Source organism: Neltuma alba, unplaced genomic scaffold, assembly GCF_004799145.2.
Source record: "Neltuma alba isolate B1F8T4 unplaced genomic scaffold, ASM479914v2 tig00005777_pilon, whole genome shotgun sequence".
Lineage (NCBI taxonomy): Eukaryota > Viridiplantae > Streptophyta > Magnoliopsida > Fabales > Fabaceae > Neltuma > Neltuma alba.
In genome coordinates, this window is record NW_021634229.1 from 169,288 (window position 1) to 188,314 (window position 19,027).

The window sequence follows — 19,027 nt, forward strand, 5'->3', positions numbered from 1 at the left end:
AAATAAGGTTTTATAATTAGGACCAGAAGTAGTATAAGAGTTTGTTTGACTTCTATTTTTATTTTAAATATAAGACTTACATTCACTTTGTCTTTTATATTTATTCATTTTTCTAAGATAATCCTTATAATAACAATAGTTCTTTCAGTACACTTAATTGGCAAGGATATTTTAGAAAAAATAATATTTATTTATTATAAATACTAGTTTAACTAATTTTTTAATCTATTCAAATTAATTAACTAACTTTTATATTAAAACTGTAGGTGATATTATAAAGCAACGCTATTAATATGTGACCGACAAAAATGTGTAATTGAATTCGGCAAAAAAAATAATAATAATATTAAAACAGTGTAATTAAAAAGCGTCAGGGTTTTTGTGGCGAACTACTGAATTGAATATGAACGAAGCAAAATTGATACGCTGCTGAGTTTGGCAGCAGGAACACAACTTAACTGATTTATGTTAATGGCATCGATGTGACCTTGGCCTCTTGCCTTTAATAACAACAATTACTACTAAATTTATTTATTGGTCTATTTCTGTTGCTGGAATTCCAAAATAATAGTAATAATAATACAAATAATAAGAATAATAATTAAAAAAATGCCTGTGTGTGTGACAGCATGGTTTTAACTGTCGATGTGACAAAGAAACCCCAAAAATTAATAACGAAAATGATACTGACTTTTGGGTTATTATATATATTTAAACACCGTTTCTCATATCATAACACTGACGGGTTATCCACAGAATTACCATATTGGTACAGTTTTTACTGTTTTCGAAGCATATTAGATCCTCCGTAATTGTCACTCATTTAATTAATTTGTCTCTTAATTAAACACTTTCCGTTGATAAGTCACTCACGTAAAGATTTTCTTAGATGCTCCCCTAATCCCCATCCCAAGATAAAGGTAATTGAAGTGGTTGATGCCAGTGTGTGTTACACAAAAAGAAGCAACCTTCTTTCTTCTTTCTTCTTTCTACCTCTTGGAATTGATCCCTGCCTCACCTCAAAACAAATGGGTAAGATGCTCATCTCATGATAAGGACGGCTTTAAATTTCTTAGTTGCATTTTTTTAATAATTTTTTTAAGTGTGGTTGTGATATTTTTACTTTTAAAAAAATTATTAAAAAACAAAAATATACTATTTTATGACATATTAAAATGTTTCTTTTTCTTCTTTATCCACAAGATAGCCTGGGGCGCTTTACCCATCTTTTGCAATTAGAGATGCAAACTAGAGATGCAATTAAAAAATGAAGTCTTTTATTTTTGTATTGACAATTTATTGTTACTTAAAATTGACTCTATATCTCATTTTACCAAAACGGTTACTCCTAACTTTTTTCCTTGTTCATTATTGATTTGTCTGATGCATTGTAAGGATATTATATAAACTTTAATTGTCTGAGAGGATTATCTGTTAAGCTGTCTAGCGTGAGTAAAGGAGGAACATTCCAATTTTACATGATTATTATGTTATACTCCTCCTGTCCTTAATATAGGGTCCAATTGTTGAGTTGATTTTGGTCATAAATATAAGACCTATTTATCATATTTATCAATTTTCTCTAAATTACCCATATGGATACTCTCTCAACCATAATCAAGTAAAAGAGGAAGATGGGGTATTAAGAAAAATGATTATGATATTTTAGGAAAAACGTGTCACATTTCTTATAATTAACTAACTTACCTAACTTTCTTAATATAATCAAATTAGTTAAATGGGTCTAATATTAAAGACTGAAGGAGTATTAATTATCTCTAAAATCACAATCAAAGACTCAGGTATGTTTTGTTGGTTTTTAACTAATCTCTTAACTTTCATTTCTATGTCAATTCTCATTCTGCATGTCAAGTAAATTTTCTGGTAAGCATATCACATGTATCTTTTTATTAAAAATAATTTTGTTCGAGTCATTATTGAGTACTAAAACATAGACATATCTTTTAGCATAGATTTGAATCTCACCGTATTATAAGAGACTAATTCGTCTTATTAAATTCAACTCTCGTTGGTTCTATTTCTGCATGTCAGATATGGCAATTTGGAGAAAGAATTCAATTAACTGTTATGAATCGAAGGCCCGTGAAAGCCCACCTCTTCTTTACACTGCAGTGACCAAAAAGCATTCAATTCACAACAAATGTAAATTTAATCCTTAATGTCAGATTTAATCACTTAATTTAAATAGATTAAGAATATTAATTAATTTTAAAAACATCTTAATTAATTTTCTTAATTTTTTTCTTACTTGATTATTATCCGGAAAATATTAATAAATTTAATTTAAAATAAAATTAATAAACATGCAAAATAAATTTTTCATATAAAACTAATACTCCTCCGGTCCTTATTATAAGACCCAATTTGACTTTTTATTTGGTCCTAATTATAAGACCCAATCCATTTTGTCTCTTATATTTATGCTTTTTTTTCCAAGATAATCTTTTTAATAATGATAGTTTTAGCCAATATACTTAATTAGCAAAGATATTTTAGGAATGACAACACTTATTTATTATAAATAACCAACTTAACTTACTTCCTTAATCTCCTCAAATAAGTCAATTGGGTCTTATAATTAGGACCGGAGGAGTATTAATTTTCAAATTAGATCATACATTAACATAATGAGGAGTATTAACTATCAGTTTATAATGTAATGATATTAAAATAAAAATAAATTTACATCTCAATCCTCGACAGAGAATATTAATCCTCTGTTTCTTTTGGATAAAAGGACAATTTTATTCAACTAAAGTAAAACGATTTCATTAACAAAACAAAAAAACGACAACAACAACTACCATTTCATGGCGCCGGCGCGAAGTTTGATGTATAGAGAGAACGGACCGTAAAGAAATGGGAAATGAAATACAGAGGAAGTCGAATGCAATGGCATGACTTAATCCCGCGTTCCCAACCATTTCCGTTTTGGATTAACCGGAGCCCCGCAGGTTGCCGCCGGAGCTGTGACGCCAAAAATATGCCGTGCAAGATCCGGCCGCTGCTAACAATAGCATTACTCAAATCTTCGTTCAACCTCCGCCTTACAGACTGTCACTGTCACCATACTGTTCCAAAGTCTTTACTCTCCCACCTTCACAAATTTAGTTATCTCCGACTCCTACAGAACCCAAGTTCTGGAACTTTGATTAGAGCTAGACATCCCCAGCTTCTTCGATTTCTGGGAATCATTGGCACAACTCGATTCGTGCATTCCGTTGCAGACTTTCGAGATGCATATGATGAATCAGCTGTCTTCGTTCAGAAACTTCTAAAATTCCGAAGGGACAAACCGACGGAGGAAATCGAGCGAGCTCTCGATCTATCTAGGTTCGAGTTGAACCATGATTCTGTTTTGAAAGTTCTCAGGAGGCACCGTTCTGATTGGAGACCAGCAGTGGTGTTCTTCCGCTGGGCTTCTAAGGCAGGTGCTAGAAGTCGGTATACTCCTAGTTCTGATGTTTACAACGAGATTATTGACCTTCTTGGGAGGGCGAAACGCTTTGAGGAACTGAACCAGGTGTTCGATGAAATGTCTAGGAGAAAGGGACTCGTAAATGAGGTGACCTTTAGGATTTTGCTTTCTAGGCATGCTGCTGCACATAAGGTAGAGGAAGCAATTGATATATTCTACAGGAGGCAAGAGTTCGGGATGGAGCTTGATTTGCCAGCTTTTCAGACGCTTTTGATATCTCTGTGTAGGTATAAGCACGTGGAAGATGCAGAGACGCTGTTTCGCAATAAGATAAACGAGTTTCCGCCGGATATAAAGACATGGAATGTCATTCTCAATGGTTGGTGTGTTCTTGGGAATGTCTACGAGGCAAAGAGGTTCTGGAAAGACATAATGGCATCTAGATGCAAGCCGGATCTTTTCACATATGGGACTTTCATTAAGGCTTTAACACAGAAGGGGAAAGTGGGGACGGCTCTGAAGTTGTTCAGAGGCATGTGGGATAAAGGTATGGTCGAACCAGATGTTGTCATATGCAATTGCATCATTGACGCACTTTGTTTCAAGAAGAGGATTCCCGAGGCTCTTGAAGTTTTTCAAGACATGAACAAACGAGGGTGTCTCACTAATGTGGCAACTTACAATTGCCTCATCAAATACATGTGTAAGATTGGACGTCAGGAAAAGGTGGATGAATTAGTAAATGAAATGTTACAGAGAAAAGGGAGCTGCATGCCCAATGCTGTAACTTACAGTTACCTGCTCACGTCGGTGAAGGGGCCGGAGGAAATTCCAATGCTGTTGGAGATGATGGAGAGAAATGGATGCACCATGAATGATGACATATACAACCTGGTTTTAAGGTTGTACATGGGATGGGATTCTGAGGTTGGAGTAAGAAAAACATGGGAAGGAATGGAAAAACATGGGTGGGGACCTGATAGGAGATCGTATACAATTATGATTCATGGTCACTATGGAAAAGGGAGAACCAAGGAAGCTCTGCGTTATTTCAGGGAGATGACTTTAAAGGGAATGGTGCCTGAACCGAGAACTGAGAAGCTCCTAAATACCATGAACTTAGATGAAGCACAAAACAAGAAAACATAAATAGAGGCATTGGAAATCTTGGGTTGGGGGCAGTGTACCAGAGATCTCTTAGCCCTAAGCAATGCCTCCTTCAACTCGTAATTAATTTAAGATAGTTGGAAGAAAGCAAGTAGTTGATAGACAAGGATGTCATTGCTAATCAGAAACTAGAAATGGCAGAGAAGAACCACCAGTTCAACATGGTTAACATCAAACTATTCACAATGTCTTTCCTGCGTGACAGTTTTATTATGGATGATTGTTTCATTCCAAATCCAAATACTCGCATTGACAAATTTTCATTCAACGAGATGTATGTTAGTGATTTTTATTACAAACGTGTGAGTAATCCTGGTCACTAACAGTGGTCTGATTCGGGTTATCCTGATTATTTTAGATCAATTAAAAAGAGACGATCCAATTGTTCCTTTAACGAGATGTATAGGTAATGATTTTTATTACCAACATGTGAGTAATCCTGATCACTGATATTGGTTTGATTCGAGTTATCCTGACTATTTTAGATCAATTAAAAAAGATGATCCGATAACAACACCGGAAAAATATAAGAATCCCTATATAGAGAGATAGATTGTAATGTTAAGGCTCGGAAGGAGGAAGGTTAATTCTAATTCCCACTTGTGTTTAACTATTTTGCAGCGAACATTTTTCACGAACAGAAATTGGCTGGTTATAGCTGCACATCAATTTTCCTCTCTGTTCTTTTCTTTCACCGCCAAGAGATGTCCTCTTGAAAACCCTAGAGCAGCAAGGCACAGGATTACGGTTGAGGGTGAACTCGTCACTCCATAGGTGCCAAAGGTGACACTAGCAGGACTCAATCATCAAGAGGCAAGGTGATTATGGCCAAGTTCTTGTATATTCATATGTTGATGCCAACGAGTTATTCTGTATTTCTATGCATTGAGTTTGACCATTCGTCTTCGCAATCAAATTAAATTTTCTCTTGCGGTCAATTTCTCCATGTCAGTGAATAAAAGCAAGCGAAAATAATCTACAGCCGTAATGCCTTGTGCTATGTTGCAATCACCATAGTCCAAATCTAATAAATGAATTAGTCGTTACCATGTACTCAAACATTACAAAAGGGGAAAACATGAAAATGCTATTAAATAATGTCATGATCTCACATAGTACGCAGGGAAAATCAAACCATTTTGGGCTAAATGCACAAGACTACATACAATGTTTGAACTGATCAGAAAAGTACCCTTGGCCAAAGGAACAAAGATACAAGCCTCCCTTAGAAGCCCTTTCCAATCTCTTCGAATTACTGAAAAGATTGTTTCATGCACTGGCTGCAGGAGTTGGGGTGTACCAGCCATGATGGATTTCCACAGCCTTCTTACTTCTGGAAAGCCGCGACTTACGCCTTGCTCCAGTGTTTCTATGAAGCGTGCCTACTTTCACTGCTTTGTCAATTATTGAAAATGCCTCTCCAATCAGTTTCTCAATAGGGAGTATTTCTTCTGGTTGTGCCCCAGATTTCTTCCTAAGCACATCCAATTCTTCCAAAACCTGCAGAGTGAAGATCAGGATTAGAAACCATCAAACATCACCCATTCCAAAGAAATATTGATGAAAGCTAAAAGTTGCTTGGAGGAATAACAATAGAGAATAAGACAAGCTTCAAAAATAAACTAAGATGGATGCTAGAAGACTTCTGAATCTTATACATGGAAATAGCAGTCCTGGAAAGCAGACAGACATGCTTATGCTTCTGCTTAATTGACTCTAAAGAAGGAAAAAGTTAACAAACAGCCCGCCACTCTAAACTGTATCTTACAAGAGAATTATTTGTATAGTCAAGCCAAAATGTCTGTCCCACTCTACGTTTATTAAGAGTGACAAATACTAGGATATCGGTACATTACTGAATACTAATTGGCATGCTAATTTGTTGGCGAAAACGTCACGATCTTATCAGAGGAACTCCAACACATATGAGCATGCACTAAAAGATTAATAGAATAAAAGAAATACACATCTCCCTACAGTATATGTTAGCGGTCCCAATACATATGCCAATTTGATTCAAAATTTATATATCTGAGGGTTAAGAAAGCAAACGAGAAAGAAGCTTAAACCACCGCGATTTCACAATCATATTTATAAGCAGCATCCCCATATGTAGCCTGAAGGCACATATTGGCGTCAATAACCAACTATCCCAAACGCTTAAGCTCTCAACAAGAGGCCAGATATAGGCTATAACTTTATTAACATCTCTAATATTTTTCCTCGTGCAAGAGCCCTTAATGCTTGAAAGTTAGACACAGCATAAACTCACGAAACCTCATAGCTCCCGGATGCTTAAATCCTATGAGGAAGTCTCATGACTGAATTGTTTTTTTTCCCCTTAATATCTCTCGCAACCCGGTTCAGCTTTTAACAAGTCTAACGCAATTTAAGCCCATGAACTGTGATTGTTCCAATGTAAAGCATGATATAGCCCCCCTTCGCCCCAACAAAGTGTAAAATACAAAGATGAAAGAAACCTTTCATCAAGCAAAGAGATTCCGACAAGCCAAAAATGCTCTCTCCATAGAAGAAATGGAGTTGAAGAAAACGCAAAACATAATTGAGTACCTTCTTCATGCGGGTTTTGATTTCGGATTTTCGGGCCTTGTTATAAACCCGGCGTTTCTCGGCCTGGCGAGCTCTCTTTGCAGCCGAATCGGCCTTTCGCTTCGGAGCTGCGTCACAGACCACGGAATGCCGAATCGACCTACTTTGTAATGTGCTCAGTGACAAGCAACCTGAAAGCCAAACAAAAACCCAGAATTCAAACTCCACCATATCACATTCTACGCATTCTTCAGCTGAAAATACGGAAGGAAAAAGAACACAATTGAACTTGCCAAGGGAATTAACAAAAAGTGCGAGAGAAAAACAATACCTTCCGAGAAGACGTTATAAGAAAGACTTCTGGAAAAGCTAAGAGAAGCGGAATTAGCTGGAGAAGAAGTGGAAGTAAGCGAAAGGGTTCTCATTTTGGAGGGAAGAGTAAGCCATGAGCATGAAACAGTTGCCATCCCTCTTCCTTATCGCAGAGCTCTGCGGGCAGCTCTTTTCTTCCTCTCTCATTATCCCTTATCGTCAGTGCTCGAAACTTCGAATCACATTTACACTACTACCCTCGACTTGGTGAATTTTTTAACAATTTTTTAATGTGTTTTTTAAAGATGGAGAATTTTGTTTCCAATTTTTTTTAATAAAGGTGATTAAAGAGAAAATTAGAAAGACATTAACTGTATTTAATCAACCAAATACGAGGGAAGACACTTCATGTCTTTTTCTTAGACCTTTCCCTCCAAGAAGAGATTTTTGTTGAAACAGAAAAAAGTCTTGTTATAATCTTTGTTTCTCTATTGATTCTTCTTTTAAAGAGAGGAAAATCTTGTTCATAAAGATAAAAAGTATACTATTAATAAGTGTTAATTAATAAATGGAAATAGTATGCCCGCTGCAATTTGGTATAATTCATCACAGGGTCTGATTAATATAGGATTTCATCATTTTAGAGTAGGATTTAATATGTGCAATATTTTTTTGACCAAGAATATGTGCAATATAAATCCTTACCAAATATATATAAATATATATCTATATGTGCCATATAAAAAGTTTCCTTTCGACCAAAAAAATACAAAAACGTCCTCAGCGGGTGCCGTCTTTCCTGGCCCAACCCAGAAATGATTAACCTGTTCAAGCCCAGTACCTTTTTTCTTTTGAAATATGAATCTCATCATCAATGTGATCATTATCATACTCCAAATACGCCCATTTTGTAACAGAAAAAAATGCAAAGTTTTTTAGGATTAAAAATGTTCTTTGTAAAATTTTGGTCAAAAAATGTTATTTGTAAACATAAAATTTAGTTAAAAAAATATATTTCAAAAAGAAATGAGGCAGTGGATGCACAGTAATGAACAATAAATAACATAATTTCTTGCGTAAATCTTATTAGATTTTTTTTTCTTGTTTTCTGTGGATGAACTTATTATGCTGATTTCATTTTTTTTTTCACCAGTTGATTTTTTGTTGTTAATCCTACTCCAATTCCACCCTGCTCTAGAAAAGTTCAATTAGGGTGAAAATCCACACCATAAGAAGAGCTGATCAAGGTGGCGCTGCTTGTTATAGTTCCATCAAATTTTGAAGGAGTTAAGTTCCAACCTCAAATTTTTGTCAATTCACCCCCCCCCCCCCGGGTGTGAAAATTGGCATGGAAGTAGAGCATTTCTAAGGGCCCAGGAACTATTCAAATGTTGCATCGTAACTCACAAGTAAAGGGGCATAAAAGGTGGATTTTGAAATACTTTATCTCATCGCAGAAGGAAAGCTCAAACGGGGTAAGTAAGCGTAAATTCAAGGACCAATGAAGAAGAAGAAGATGGAAAGAACAGAGCCCAAGTACTAATCGTGCTTTCTCTGTTTCCAAGCTTGATGATTCCCTTGTGTTTGTAGAAATGCCAAACCCTAGCTTTTGGCGTTTGGACATTAGCACCTGCCTATTATTCTTTGCCTTGTTATATCAGACCCATCACAAAGCAGGATAAGCCATGATGCACATATATTGCTAGGAAAAAGCTTCTCTCTCTCTTTTGTTTGAGACCCACCAAATGTTTGTGAAAATGTCCAAAAGTTTTTGCATTCAAACGTAGTACCTCGCGTGCCATTCCATTTCTATGTTCAACCGCAGCTGGCTCATCCTGCTCCCTTCTGCGTCTTGTTCTATGGCCTAAGGTCTCACAGACTCGCCCCCACCATCCATATCTGGTACTGTACTCATTGCCTTCCCAATCATGCACAGATCACACCCCCAATTTTCAACCTTAATGTACCTTAGGGTCCACTGACCATTTCATCATCACCATCATTATCATCTTTGCACCCCCATCACAGCCTTCCACGTGGCTCGTCCAAAGTACTAGAGCATCATGATGCTCTGCATGAGTGGCTCTCTTCTGCAACCACCCGGTCTGTTGAATGGCGGGAGCAGAGCAGACGAGGACGTGTGTTTTGTTGTTGGGAATTAACAAGTCATGGCCTTCAGTGAAATGCTTCAATGGAAGTGTTTCCTTATTGAAACAACCATCCTCCTTCTCCATTTCTGTGAAAGTCACAAGGTTGCTAGGTGATTGTAATGATTTGTTTGCTATTTGGAGTGTGTTGTGATCCCTATATAACTGATCACCCTTTGCCTTGTGATTTTTTGGATGATGCTGAATGATGACCCCCACAACATTGTCTTGTTTATGTTGCCTGATTAAAAAAAAAAAAATACAAACCATCCAAGATGAGATTTCACATTATACTAGCTTTAATTAACCACGAAAAGTACGGATAATTCTCTTGTATTTAAAATAAGCGATAGACTTCAGTGTAGAACTTGTTGGGATATGAATATTCTGTTAATAAGATTTAACACAAAATCTGCATAAGTATCTATTTCTCCAGCATGAGACTGCTCCTTGGAAAGGGGGAAAAAATATAATTGGTCGCCCTTAATTTGCCTTGTGAGTTATTATAATATACGACGCTCCCCATTTGTTTCAGCATGTATGACTCTTATATTTGGCAAAAAGAAAAGAAAATGACTGATCACGCTTGAACTTGTGATCGATGATAGTCCAAGATACTTCCAACCTGCTGATTTAGATTGCATAATATAAGAATAATGTATCATTCCAAATCCCTGTGATGTAATGGCTCAATAATCACAAAGGGAAAGAGGGTACATTTCTAGCACTGAGTTTTTATCAGGGTACATTTCTAGCACTGAATATTTATCAGTAGGCAGTCCAAATAGTAAAATTCATTACTGAATGCTATAGTTTACTTAGCAAACGAGTTCTGGTAGATTTATCTTTCATAAATTTAAATGCAAAGAATATATGGGCAAACGTCAAGAGAATTTAATTTACATGTCTGCTTGATGCTGCATTTCAAAGAGAACATTGATTACCAATACCAAACCCATAATCCAACCTGTCATATGTTATGCAGATTTTATCCTTCCATGGATATGGGCGGTGTCATGTGCTTCCAACTCTTTTTAAGCAGTTACAGAATTATTTGGAGTCCCCACAGAGAAGAAAAAAATGTGAAGGGGGAAGACCCGAAGGGGTTGGTGCATTTAATTGAAGTGTGTGAGTGGTGATATGGTATAGTTTGGATTGATGGGGAGGCCTGCCCTGCCCGCTGTGAAAGGTTGCAGAAGAAAAAAGGAAAAGCAAAGATAAAAAAAGAAAGAAAGTGAACAGAGAGAGCATTAAATTTGTCCCTTCCCAAGTAGGGTTGGTGCAGCGACTTAGGCACAGTAAGTCCCTCAGTCTAAAATCCTAGACTCAGTCTCAGTGCCCCCACGTGAAAATGAACCAGAGCCACCCCTTCTTCCTCTTCTTCCTCCTCACAGGACCATCCTCTGTTTCACTTTGTACGTACCACTTTCTTCCTTCTTCTCTTCTTCAACTGCCTATTAAATGATGCTGTTACTTGTTGGGCAAGACCGAAACGTTCAAACTCTCTGATCTTTTATCCATCTGGGTTAAATCATCCAACTTAATAATAACCTCTCCCAGTCACAGTCTCTTTCTTCTTCCACTGCTAGTCTTTATCCCCTTCTTACGTACATCTAAGCTTGATATATATGTGAACAATTTTGTCATAAATTTTGTATTAAAAGGTAAATGCCTTGGCCGAACTAGTTGCGTGGTAATGATTAATGATTCTTGTTTCTTCTATTTTTCCATCCAGTGGTTCATTACCTCTTGTATAACAACACATTTATGACCGGAGGGTGAGTATATGGCGCGAGATTAGTCTCTATATTATCAACGCATATTCAAACCATACATCTCTTCATGGGGATCTGTCTGAATATGCTGTTATTTTTATATCTAAAAAATGTTCGATTTGGAAGTTAACTTAGTTGAATTGGCATGGGATTCGGAAATTATTATTAATTAGAAGTCACTATAAAATAAATTTTATGTTTAGAATCTGAGCTATTATACCGTGAAGTGAATATATAGAGGTGAAAGTGTATTTTCATAGTAAACTATGAACTGAGTATGAACATAATCTTTTCTTTTTCAAGAGTAAGAACATCATGAGCATGACAAGTATAAGAACCTGGCTTCAGTACTGACATAAGTGCTAAATATCAAGAATAATGTAGTATGCCATCGGAGTGGGGAACAAATGAAAATTTCACTAAATTGAAGGGAAAATGAATGGAAAAAAAAAGGTTAGTTGTCATTGAGAAAACCAACAAAAAGTACAAAACAAAAATGATTGTCAAGTTAACGAAATTACTAAAGCTTTTAAGTCGTTTCCAAAGAGACGTTGGTTCATATTTTGATCCCATTAAAGCCGACACCATAATAATACTCAGACCAGATAACCTCTTGAGCAGATCATCGCCAAAATCTATTGTCGAGTTCTGTTGCAAAAAGTTGCCAAATGATCCTGCGCTGATACAACAATGAGTGGAAACAAGATGCTTCGATTTTATATATATAATAATGAATGGATCTGATTCATAACCCCGATAAAATTGACAGCACCAAAACATCCTTAACAATAACGTACATTAAAACTCGCTAAAATCTAGAAACGCTCGAAAACATCATCAAACCCACAATAATAGAAACATACATAGATTTCAGGTCTAATCCCCTATCAGTCAGCTAAGACATAAAAGTCTAATGGAAGACCTAGTAGCCACCCCACACGTAATCAAGCTCCGACGGACACAGCGCCATGCCAGAACCACCACCCGCTACAGTCTGCTCCTCCGGCTTGGCCCATCCGTTCATGTCTCCACCGGAGCCACCGTGAGCTATGGCCGGAGGTAGAAAAGGCAGTTGAAGATTCTCCTGCAGTGACCTCAGGCTTGGAAACGCAGGCACACCAACGTTGTTCTGGAATCGAGCAAAGGGGTCCAGAGCTATTTGCTGCGGCGGCGGCGGCGGAGGAGGAGGAGCAAGTTCATAGCTAACATTGGAGAGGTTGTTGGCGGCAGCAGACGCAGAGAATGTGGAGAAACAGGACACGTGCTCCCTCGGAGTAGTGCTGCTGCCGTCATAGGAGCAGCTGTCACGGTCGTTGGCGGCGGCGTAAGGAGACGAGTCAAGCAGAGGAGGTAGGTAAATGGAGGATGGAGAACTGGGTTCTGGGTAGAGGCTCATGTTAACAGAAGAGCTCATTCTTGAGTTAGTCTTCTTGGAGCCACTGGCGGAAGACACGGCGGAGCTGCCGTTCCCAGAGGAGAGACTCTTCTGGAAAACACGCGAGATGACCCATTCATCCTGATTCATCAAAGGAGAACCATTTCAACTTAGCATTATCAGCAACAAAAGGGCTGAAAGAAACTGAACAGCTTTAATGAATACATTGCCCTAGACGAGAACCAAGTGTTCAAAAATGGGGATAAAAAGGTTTCATGCATTAACAACAGTAAAAGAACCCTAATTAATATAGACGCCAAAGGGAAGCAAGATTCCACCGTGTTGTTGAACTTTTCGCTGCAGTACTGAGGGAAACAACGTTCTGAAAGAAAAGGAAGAGTGAGAGAGAATGAGAGAACAACCTTGGAGCTGCGTGAAAGGTAATGATAAGCAAATTTTCCTTCAAGACGATACTCATGCATGACCCAGTTGCTCTTTTCGCCTTTCGGAGCCCTACCTCGGTAGAAAACCAGAGTCTTCTTCATGCCCACGAGACAGCAAGTTTTGGAGCTATAAATCTCCCTGTCTTTCCAGTGGCCTTCCAGTATCCAGCTTCTGTAGCCCTATTAGTGCGCAGGCCAGTTGGGTACTTTCGGTCTCGGAGGCTGAAGAAGTACCACTCTTTCTCACCCATCTTCGCCTTCTCTGCCAACATAGAGAAACATGAATTCAGAAGTTGGCGCATAGAGGTATCATATTCATCAACTCTAACTACTTCACGCTGCAAAAGAAAAACAGAAGCTGAAAATGAAGACTAACCAGGAAGCTCCCACGGCTCACACTTGTTAAGATCAACTTCAGCAATGGCTCTTCCTGTGAAGGTGTTGTCAAGAACCTTCTTGAGGAGGTAAAAAGTAATGAGCTCCTCATCAGTTGGGTGGAAGCGAAACCCAGGAGGCAGATGGGCATCACCGTTATCGACACGGAAGTAACAATCCATCTCAGCTGGCAGACAGAAACAGAAAAACGTGGAGAGCTTTTGAAAGAAACCCTGAACGAGAATATTGGCCCTAACAGCCAAATGGACTCAATATATATAATAAGCAAAGGAAACAGAGGAGAGAAGAAGTTGACAACTTCGGTTTCTCAGTTTCCCTATTTGCTGGGATATGGAGTTTGGGGGGATGGGTGGTTTTATAAGGGGCTTTTTTTGTCATGATGGGGATTTGATGAATCGAGGGGCAGGCAGAAAAAGGCCAAGAAATAATAATAAGGGAGGACGCATGATATGATATGGCTGGAAAAAAAAACTTTAAAAAAAAATCTGTGTTTTCTCCTCTCTCTCTCTCTCTCTGCTCTGTGCCCTGTCCTGTTCTGTTCCTAATCTCTCTCTCTACTCTGCCACGGTCCTTATCATAAAACCCCATAGCTAGAGAGAGAGTGAGAGGGCTCCCCCTGGGCTCTGCTTTGAGTATGCGTGCGTGCGTAGTAAGTGTGCAGGTATTCCGCTGTCAGTGAGGAAAACGAGCGCGAGGGAACAGAAAGGAGTTTTATTATTATTCATGAGAGAGAGAGAGAGAGAGATGGACATAAGAAGAGAAAAAAGATTTATGTGTCTTTGCAATTAACAAGAACAGGATTACAATTAAAAAACAGGGAGAGATTTTCACCTTATATATATCGATAAAGCTGTTTCATATCTTCTTTGTCAGCACAGTACAGAAAATAAAATATTCAGATACAGCAACCAAAGCCAAGTTTATTACACGCCAACTTCTTCTCCTTCTCCTCCAACCCACCCGTCTCTTTATCTCTCTCTCTTCTTTGAAATTTTCATAGCTTTCAACTTGTGATTCACTGATGATTATTAGCGCTTTTTCTGGGTATGTGGTGCAGTGCGTTCTGAAGAGTTCTTGAGGGAGGTGGCTGGGTATATCTCTGAACCCGAAACGGGGAGGATTTTGCAAAAGGGTTTTGCAGTAGCAGGAACCAAGCAAGGCCCCAATCTAATAATATGGTTTCGCTTTTTCATCACTGATGTTTTGCAGTTACTTTTGCTAGTTATACGGGACTGTTTTTGTGCAAATGATGTTACTGTCACACCCTCTGCAATGCAAACGCAAAAGACAAATAGATTCTCCTTCTCAATGCCTTCAATAAATGCTACCCAAAACAAATACAATAGAGCCTTCAGATTTCAAACACAAACCACCGTTTCTTTTAGAGAATTATAAGTCTTAATAAAAAATAATTATAAAAAATATTAATAATATTTAAAACAATACTTAATAACAAATTTTAAAATAGAGAATAACAAACTTTAGAATATGTTTTGTAATAAAACTCGTTGTAACTCCTTTCATCTTTTTTTTTCCTTTCAAAATTCAAGTTTTTTTCTTTTCTTAATTTTAATTCTTTTTTTTTTTGAAAGACTGTGTTGAATGATTGAGAGTTTTATTTAAAAAAATTGTTACGTGTGGCACAGGAGTTGTTGAGAAAACCTGAAAGGTGGCCAACTGCTGATTGAGGGACTCAGTATATAACTCAGCTAGTCTAATTTATTGTAGCCTCGTCCTGTCTTTTTCAATAATGTAGTAATTGTTTATCTGTTTGCACAAGTTTTTTTTTTTTTTGAGTTGAGTCGGATATTAATTTTCATTCTTAAGCCTTTCTCATAAATTCCGACAATATTTTTGGTTTCAGTAGGGAGGATATAATATTCTGTATTTAACTTATATTTCACTCAAATAAAGATAAAAGTACCCTAGGAATCCTAGAACGTAATATCGAAATTAAGAAGCTGAGATGGAAATTTAAAAAAAAACACAATTATAAATATTTGTTTAACATTTTTAACTTGTACGTTTTGCTTTTCAAACTTAGCTTTAACATATAGAAGGTGTTTGGATGAAAACCAAACTATAATTTTAAAATATTTTTATGATTTACGAAATAAATATGTGGAGGAGTTTTCTAGTTTTGTAAAAAAATACTTCTAAGAAGTAGTTTTGAGATTGCAAACGACCCTTATAGGTTGAGTTTCCAAGTTTGTTTTATATTTTTACGTGAGGAGGGCGTGTTTGCCAGTGCCTTATTGTTTTGAGTGTGAGTAAATAATCAAGGTCCTTCTATTCCTGAGTTTTAAAGTGACTTGTTTAATTCTTTACTATTACGTATTCCGCTAAGCTACCAGAATTATTCTTCAGTTAGCAAATGGTCTGCTCACATTCGGGTTTGTTTGAAATCGCGGCAGCAACTCTTAAAAACATTTTTTAATTGTAATTATAAAATAAAAAATAATGTATGAGCAAAATTTTATTCGATTGACGTAAAAATATTTATAAACTCTAAGAAAGCATACGTAAATAAGGCTTTCATATGAGTGTTCGGGTTTTCTCAGAAAAATCATTTTACACTTCATGAAACAATTCTTTATAGGAAAAATGACAAATAAAGAATCCTGAATTATCAAAATTACAAGTAGATCATCTGAATAAGCTAAATTGCCATGAGGGACATAGTCCCATAGTATAAATATGAAATTTAGTGAAATGTCTGAAATACCCTCAACCAAGTTATGATTTGGTTACTGAAGTTGTCATTCGTTAAAGTGAACTTATTATTTCTCATAGTCAATTCTCATTTGGCATACCCTCACCCAAACTATGATTTGGTCTACTGAAGTTGTCATTCGCTAAATGAACTTGTTATTTTTTATAATCAACTTGTCATTTTGCTAATGAGCATTTCAGATATTTCACTAAGATTTCATATTTATAATATGAGACCGAGTTTTTATTTACTATTTTTCAAATGAGAGTTTAAATGTAATTTTACGTGTTGGGAGTCTTTGTTTGTCATTTTTTTCTTTATATACATATTTACTTTGCATAATATAAAGTTTAAACCTTGCTAGTGGGATGAAAACTGTCCAGTAAATGAGAAGTTATGGGTTGATTGCTATTTATAATTCCAGGTCGTGGTAATTATCCTTTTAGTTTTAAAAAAATACCCTCCGGTCCTTAATATAGGACCAATTCTTAAGTTGATTTTGGTTCTAAATATAAGACCCATTTCTCATATTTATCAATTTTCTCTAAATTACCCTATGAATACCCCCAACCATAATCAAGTAAAAGAGGGAGATGGGGTATTAAGAAAGATGATATGGTGGTTTTAGGAAAAATGTGTCAATTTTCTTATAATTAACTAACTTACCTAACTTTCTTATCTAATCAAATTAGTTAAATGGGTCTACATTAAGAAAGGAAAGAGTAGCACACTTTATATATATACATGATATCCACAGGAGAAAAGAATTATTTTTATCTGGTAATAATACAGGGCCCATGATTATTCACAGGAGTGATGTTCGTCCTTTCAATATCTCAGTATTTGCTATCGGTGGTCCCCTTATTTCCAATATTTAGACCTGCTCTGCTTAACAACAATTCAAAATGTCATAAAATGGGTCTTATATAGGAAGAATATATTCACATTAGTTAATTATGTTTTAGATTAAGAATAGAAGGAGTATTTGTGGACCCTACAAAGTTTATATATGATATTTGGATTTGTAGTTTGTGGACATCATAGATTATTTTGAATATAGTTTTATTTTTAGGGTTGATTACATGAGGTTTTAAGTAAAAAAAAACAAATTTTGAGATGTGTTTTATATATATATATATATTTGGATATCTGGTTATAATTTTTCCTTATTTTTATCATGGGTGATTAAAGTACGGACGTTGAGAAAATTGAGAGAAGAATGGAAAGAGGAGGGTTGAGAAAGATGGAGGAGGTTGACTTGACCGACCTGTCTCCTGTGGCCATCATCCCCGCCCTCAAATTTACGCAGCGAGTGTTTTGCGTATAACTCTGGTTTTCTAACCACTCTCTCATTCTCTCTTATTAACAAATCCCTTCCTCTTTTTCTGCCCTTCGTACACTCTCTTAGTACCACCGTCCCTCTCTGTTTATTCTGTCTAATATAACTTATTTTATTCATCCGAGCAAAACCATGATTACATATTTTGATTTAGCATTCCGATAAATTTCACTGCTTCTTTTCCTTTTTGACCTCCTTCATATATGTGACGCTTTTTTATGAGAATAGAAGTGGGTTCAGCGTTCTAATTTTTTTTATTATGTATTTAGTATTTTGATTTTAATTTTTTGATGCATTTATCGTTCTAAAGATTAAAGTGCCTGATATAACTAGAAAAATAATATCAAAATACTGAATATACTAAAAAAATAAGATTATAGTACTAAATGCATTGTATAAGAGATCAAAACGCTGAATGTACATTTTACCAACATATACTACTTCCGGTTTTAATTATAACACTTAGTTGACTAATTTGGAAAAAAATTAATGAAGTAAGTTAAGTTAGTTATTTGTAATAAATATGTGTTGTCTTTCCTAAAATATTCTTGCTAATCAAGTATATTAGCTAGAACTACCATTATTATAATGATTATGTTAGGAAAAAATATATAAATATAAGAGATAAAATGGATTAGAGTCTTATATTTAGAATCAAAATAAAAATCAAATAAGGTCTTATATTAAGAACCGGAGGTAATATCGTAGTAAAGTTGATATCAAATCCAGTACTCTTATTTTTATAGTTTAGCATTGATATATGTTAGTCTTTCTATGGATTCCTTAACTGTCGTTCTTTATTGATTATTAGTATGAGTGGAATACTTTCATAGTAATGATTTTCTTCATGAGCAATGCTTAACATAAAGCAGCCAAGCTGCACTGCTTTTAACTAAAGTTCAAATCACCAGTGCCCCTCGGCAGAGAATCGTAGGCACAAGTTCAAATCCTTTGCTTCACGAGGAGAAGAAAGAGAGAAAAGTTGGAAATATGGGAGACATAAGTTGAATCCGATCCCAATAATATTTGATTTATGTCAACCCTTATTTTTACTCTGTACGAATCAAGGGTCCATGAACTGAATGTGTTTTCCTTATCAAGCTAAGTTACGCTATTCACGAGTTTTCATTCCATGATTTTAATAATTTCACGATCTCTCACTCACTCCCTCCCCCCCTGCGCGTTTGCTATCCGTGGTCCAGACTCCTCTCCTCCGGACTTGCCCGTTGTTACGTAAAAAAACAAAAATGATGTGCATTAGAAAAAGGAAACAACATATATATATATGGACACATACACTTTTTCATATCAAATAAGCCTTTAAAATTACCACGGAACATTTGGATCAATTGATATAAATTGACTCAGCTT

General features: G+C 36.2%; 3 protein-coding genes across 3 annotated transcripts; 1 reads left to right on the top strand and 2 right to left on the bottom strand.

Annotated features, from left to right (window-relative positions):
• Nucleotides 1–2,903: 2,903 nt before the first annotated feature.
• LOC114748695 (putative pentatricopeptide repeat-containing protein At3g15200) lies at nt 2,904–4,775 on the top strand. Its single transcript, XM_028937143.1, has one exon. The coding sequence runs from the start codon at nt 2,909–2,911 to the stop codon at nt 4,586–4,588; it is 1,680 nt and encodes a 559-aa protein (XP_028792976.1). The 5' UTR covers nt 2,904–2,908; the 3' UTR covers nt 4,589–4,775.
• An 829-nt stretch (nt 4,776–5,604) lies between these two features.
• On the bottom strand, nt 5,605–7,657 carry LOC114748698 (30S ribosomal protein S20, chloroplastic). Its single transcript, XM_028937145.1, has 3 exons — nt 7,488–7,657; nt 7,178–7,347; nt 5,605–6,106 (listed from the first exon to the last, which is right to left on the bottom strand). The coding sequence occupies exons 1-3, from the start codon at nt 7,621–7,623 to the stop codon at nt 5,876–5,878; spliced, it is 537 nt and encodes a 178-aa protein (XP_028792978.1). The 5' UTR covers nt 7,624–7,657; the 3' UTR covers nt 5,605–5,875.
• Nucleotides 7,658–12,312: 4,655 nt separating this feature from the next.
• LOC114748720 (protein CUP-SHAPED COTYLEDON 2-like) lies at nt 12,313–14,486 on the bottom strand. The gene is given in 5 exon segments (XM_028937171.1): nt 12,313–12,906; nt 13,188–13,354; nt 13,357–13,470; nt 13,585–13,770; nt 14,436–14,486. Coding segments are annotated over 4 exon segments (1,056 nt in total). The 5' UTR covers nt 13,766–13,770; nt 14,436–14,486.
• Between the last annotated feature and the right edge of the window lie 4,541 nt (nt 14,487–19,027).

Bases quoted from the DNA above. Each gene is read 5' to 3' on its own strand.
- LOC114748698 (XM_028937145.1), bottom strand. From the start codon at position 7,623: ATGGCAACTGTTTCATGCTCATGGCTTACTCTTCCCTCCAAAATGAGA. The intron at 7,348-7,487 runs GTATTGTTTTTC...TTTGGCTTTCAG, and splicing joins TTATAACGTCTTCTCGGAAG to GTTGCTTGTCACTGAGCACA. The intron at 6,107-7,177 runs GTACTCAATTAT...TTCACTCTGCAG, and splicing joins TCAAAACCCGCATGAAGAAG to GTTTTGGAAGAATTGGATGT.
- LOC114748695 (XM_028937143.1), top strand. From the start codon at position 2,909: ATGCAATGGCATGACTTAATCCCGCGTTCCCAACCATTTCCGTTTTGG.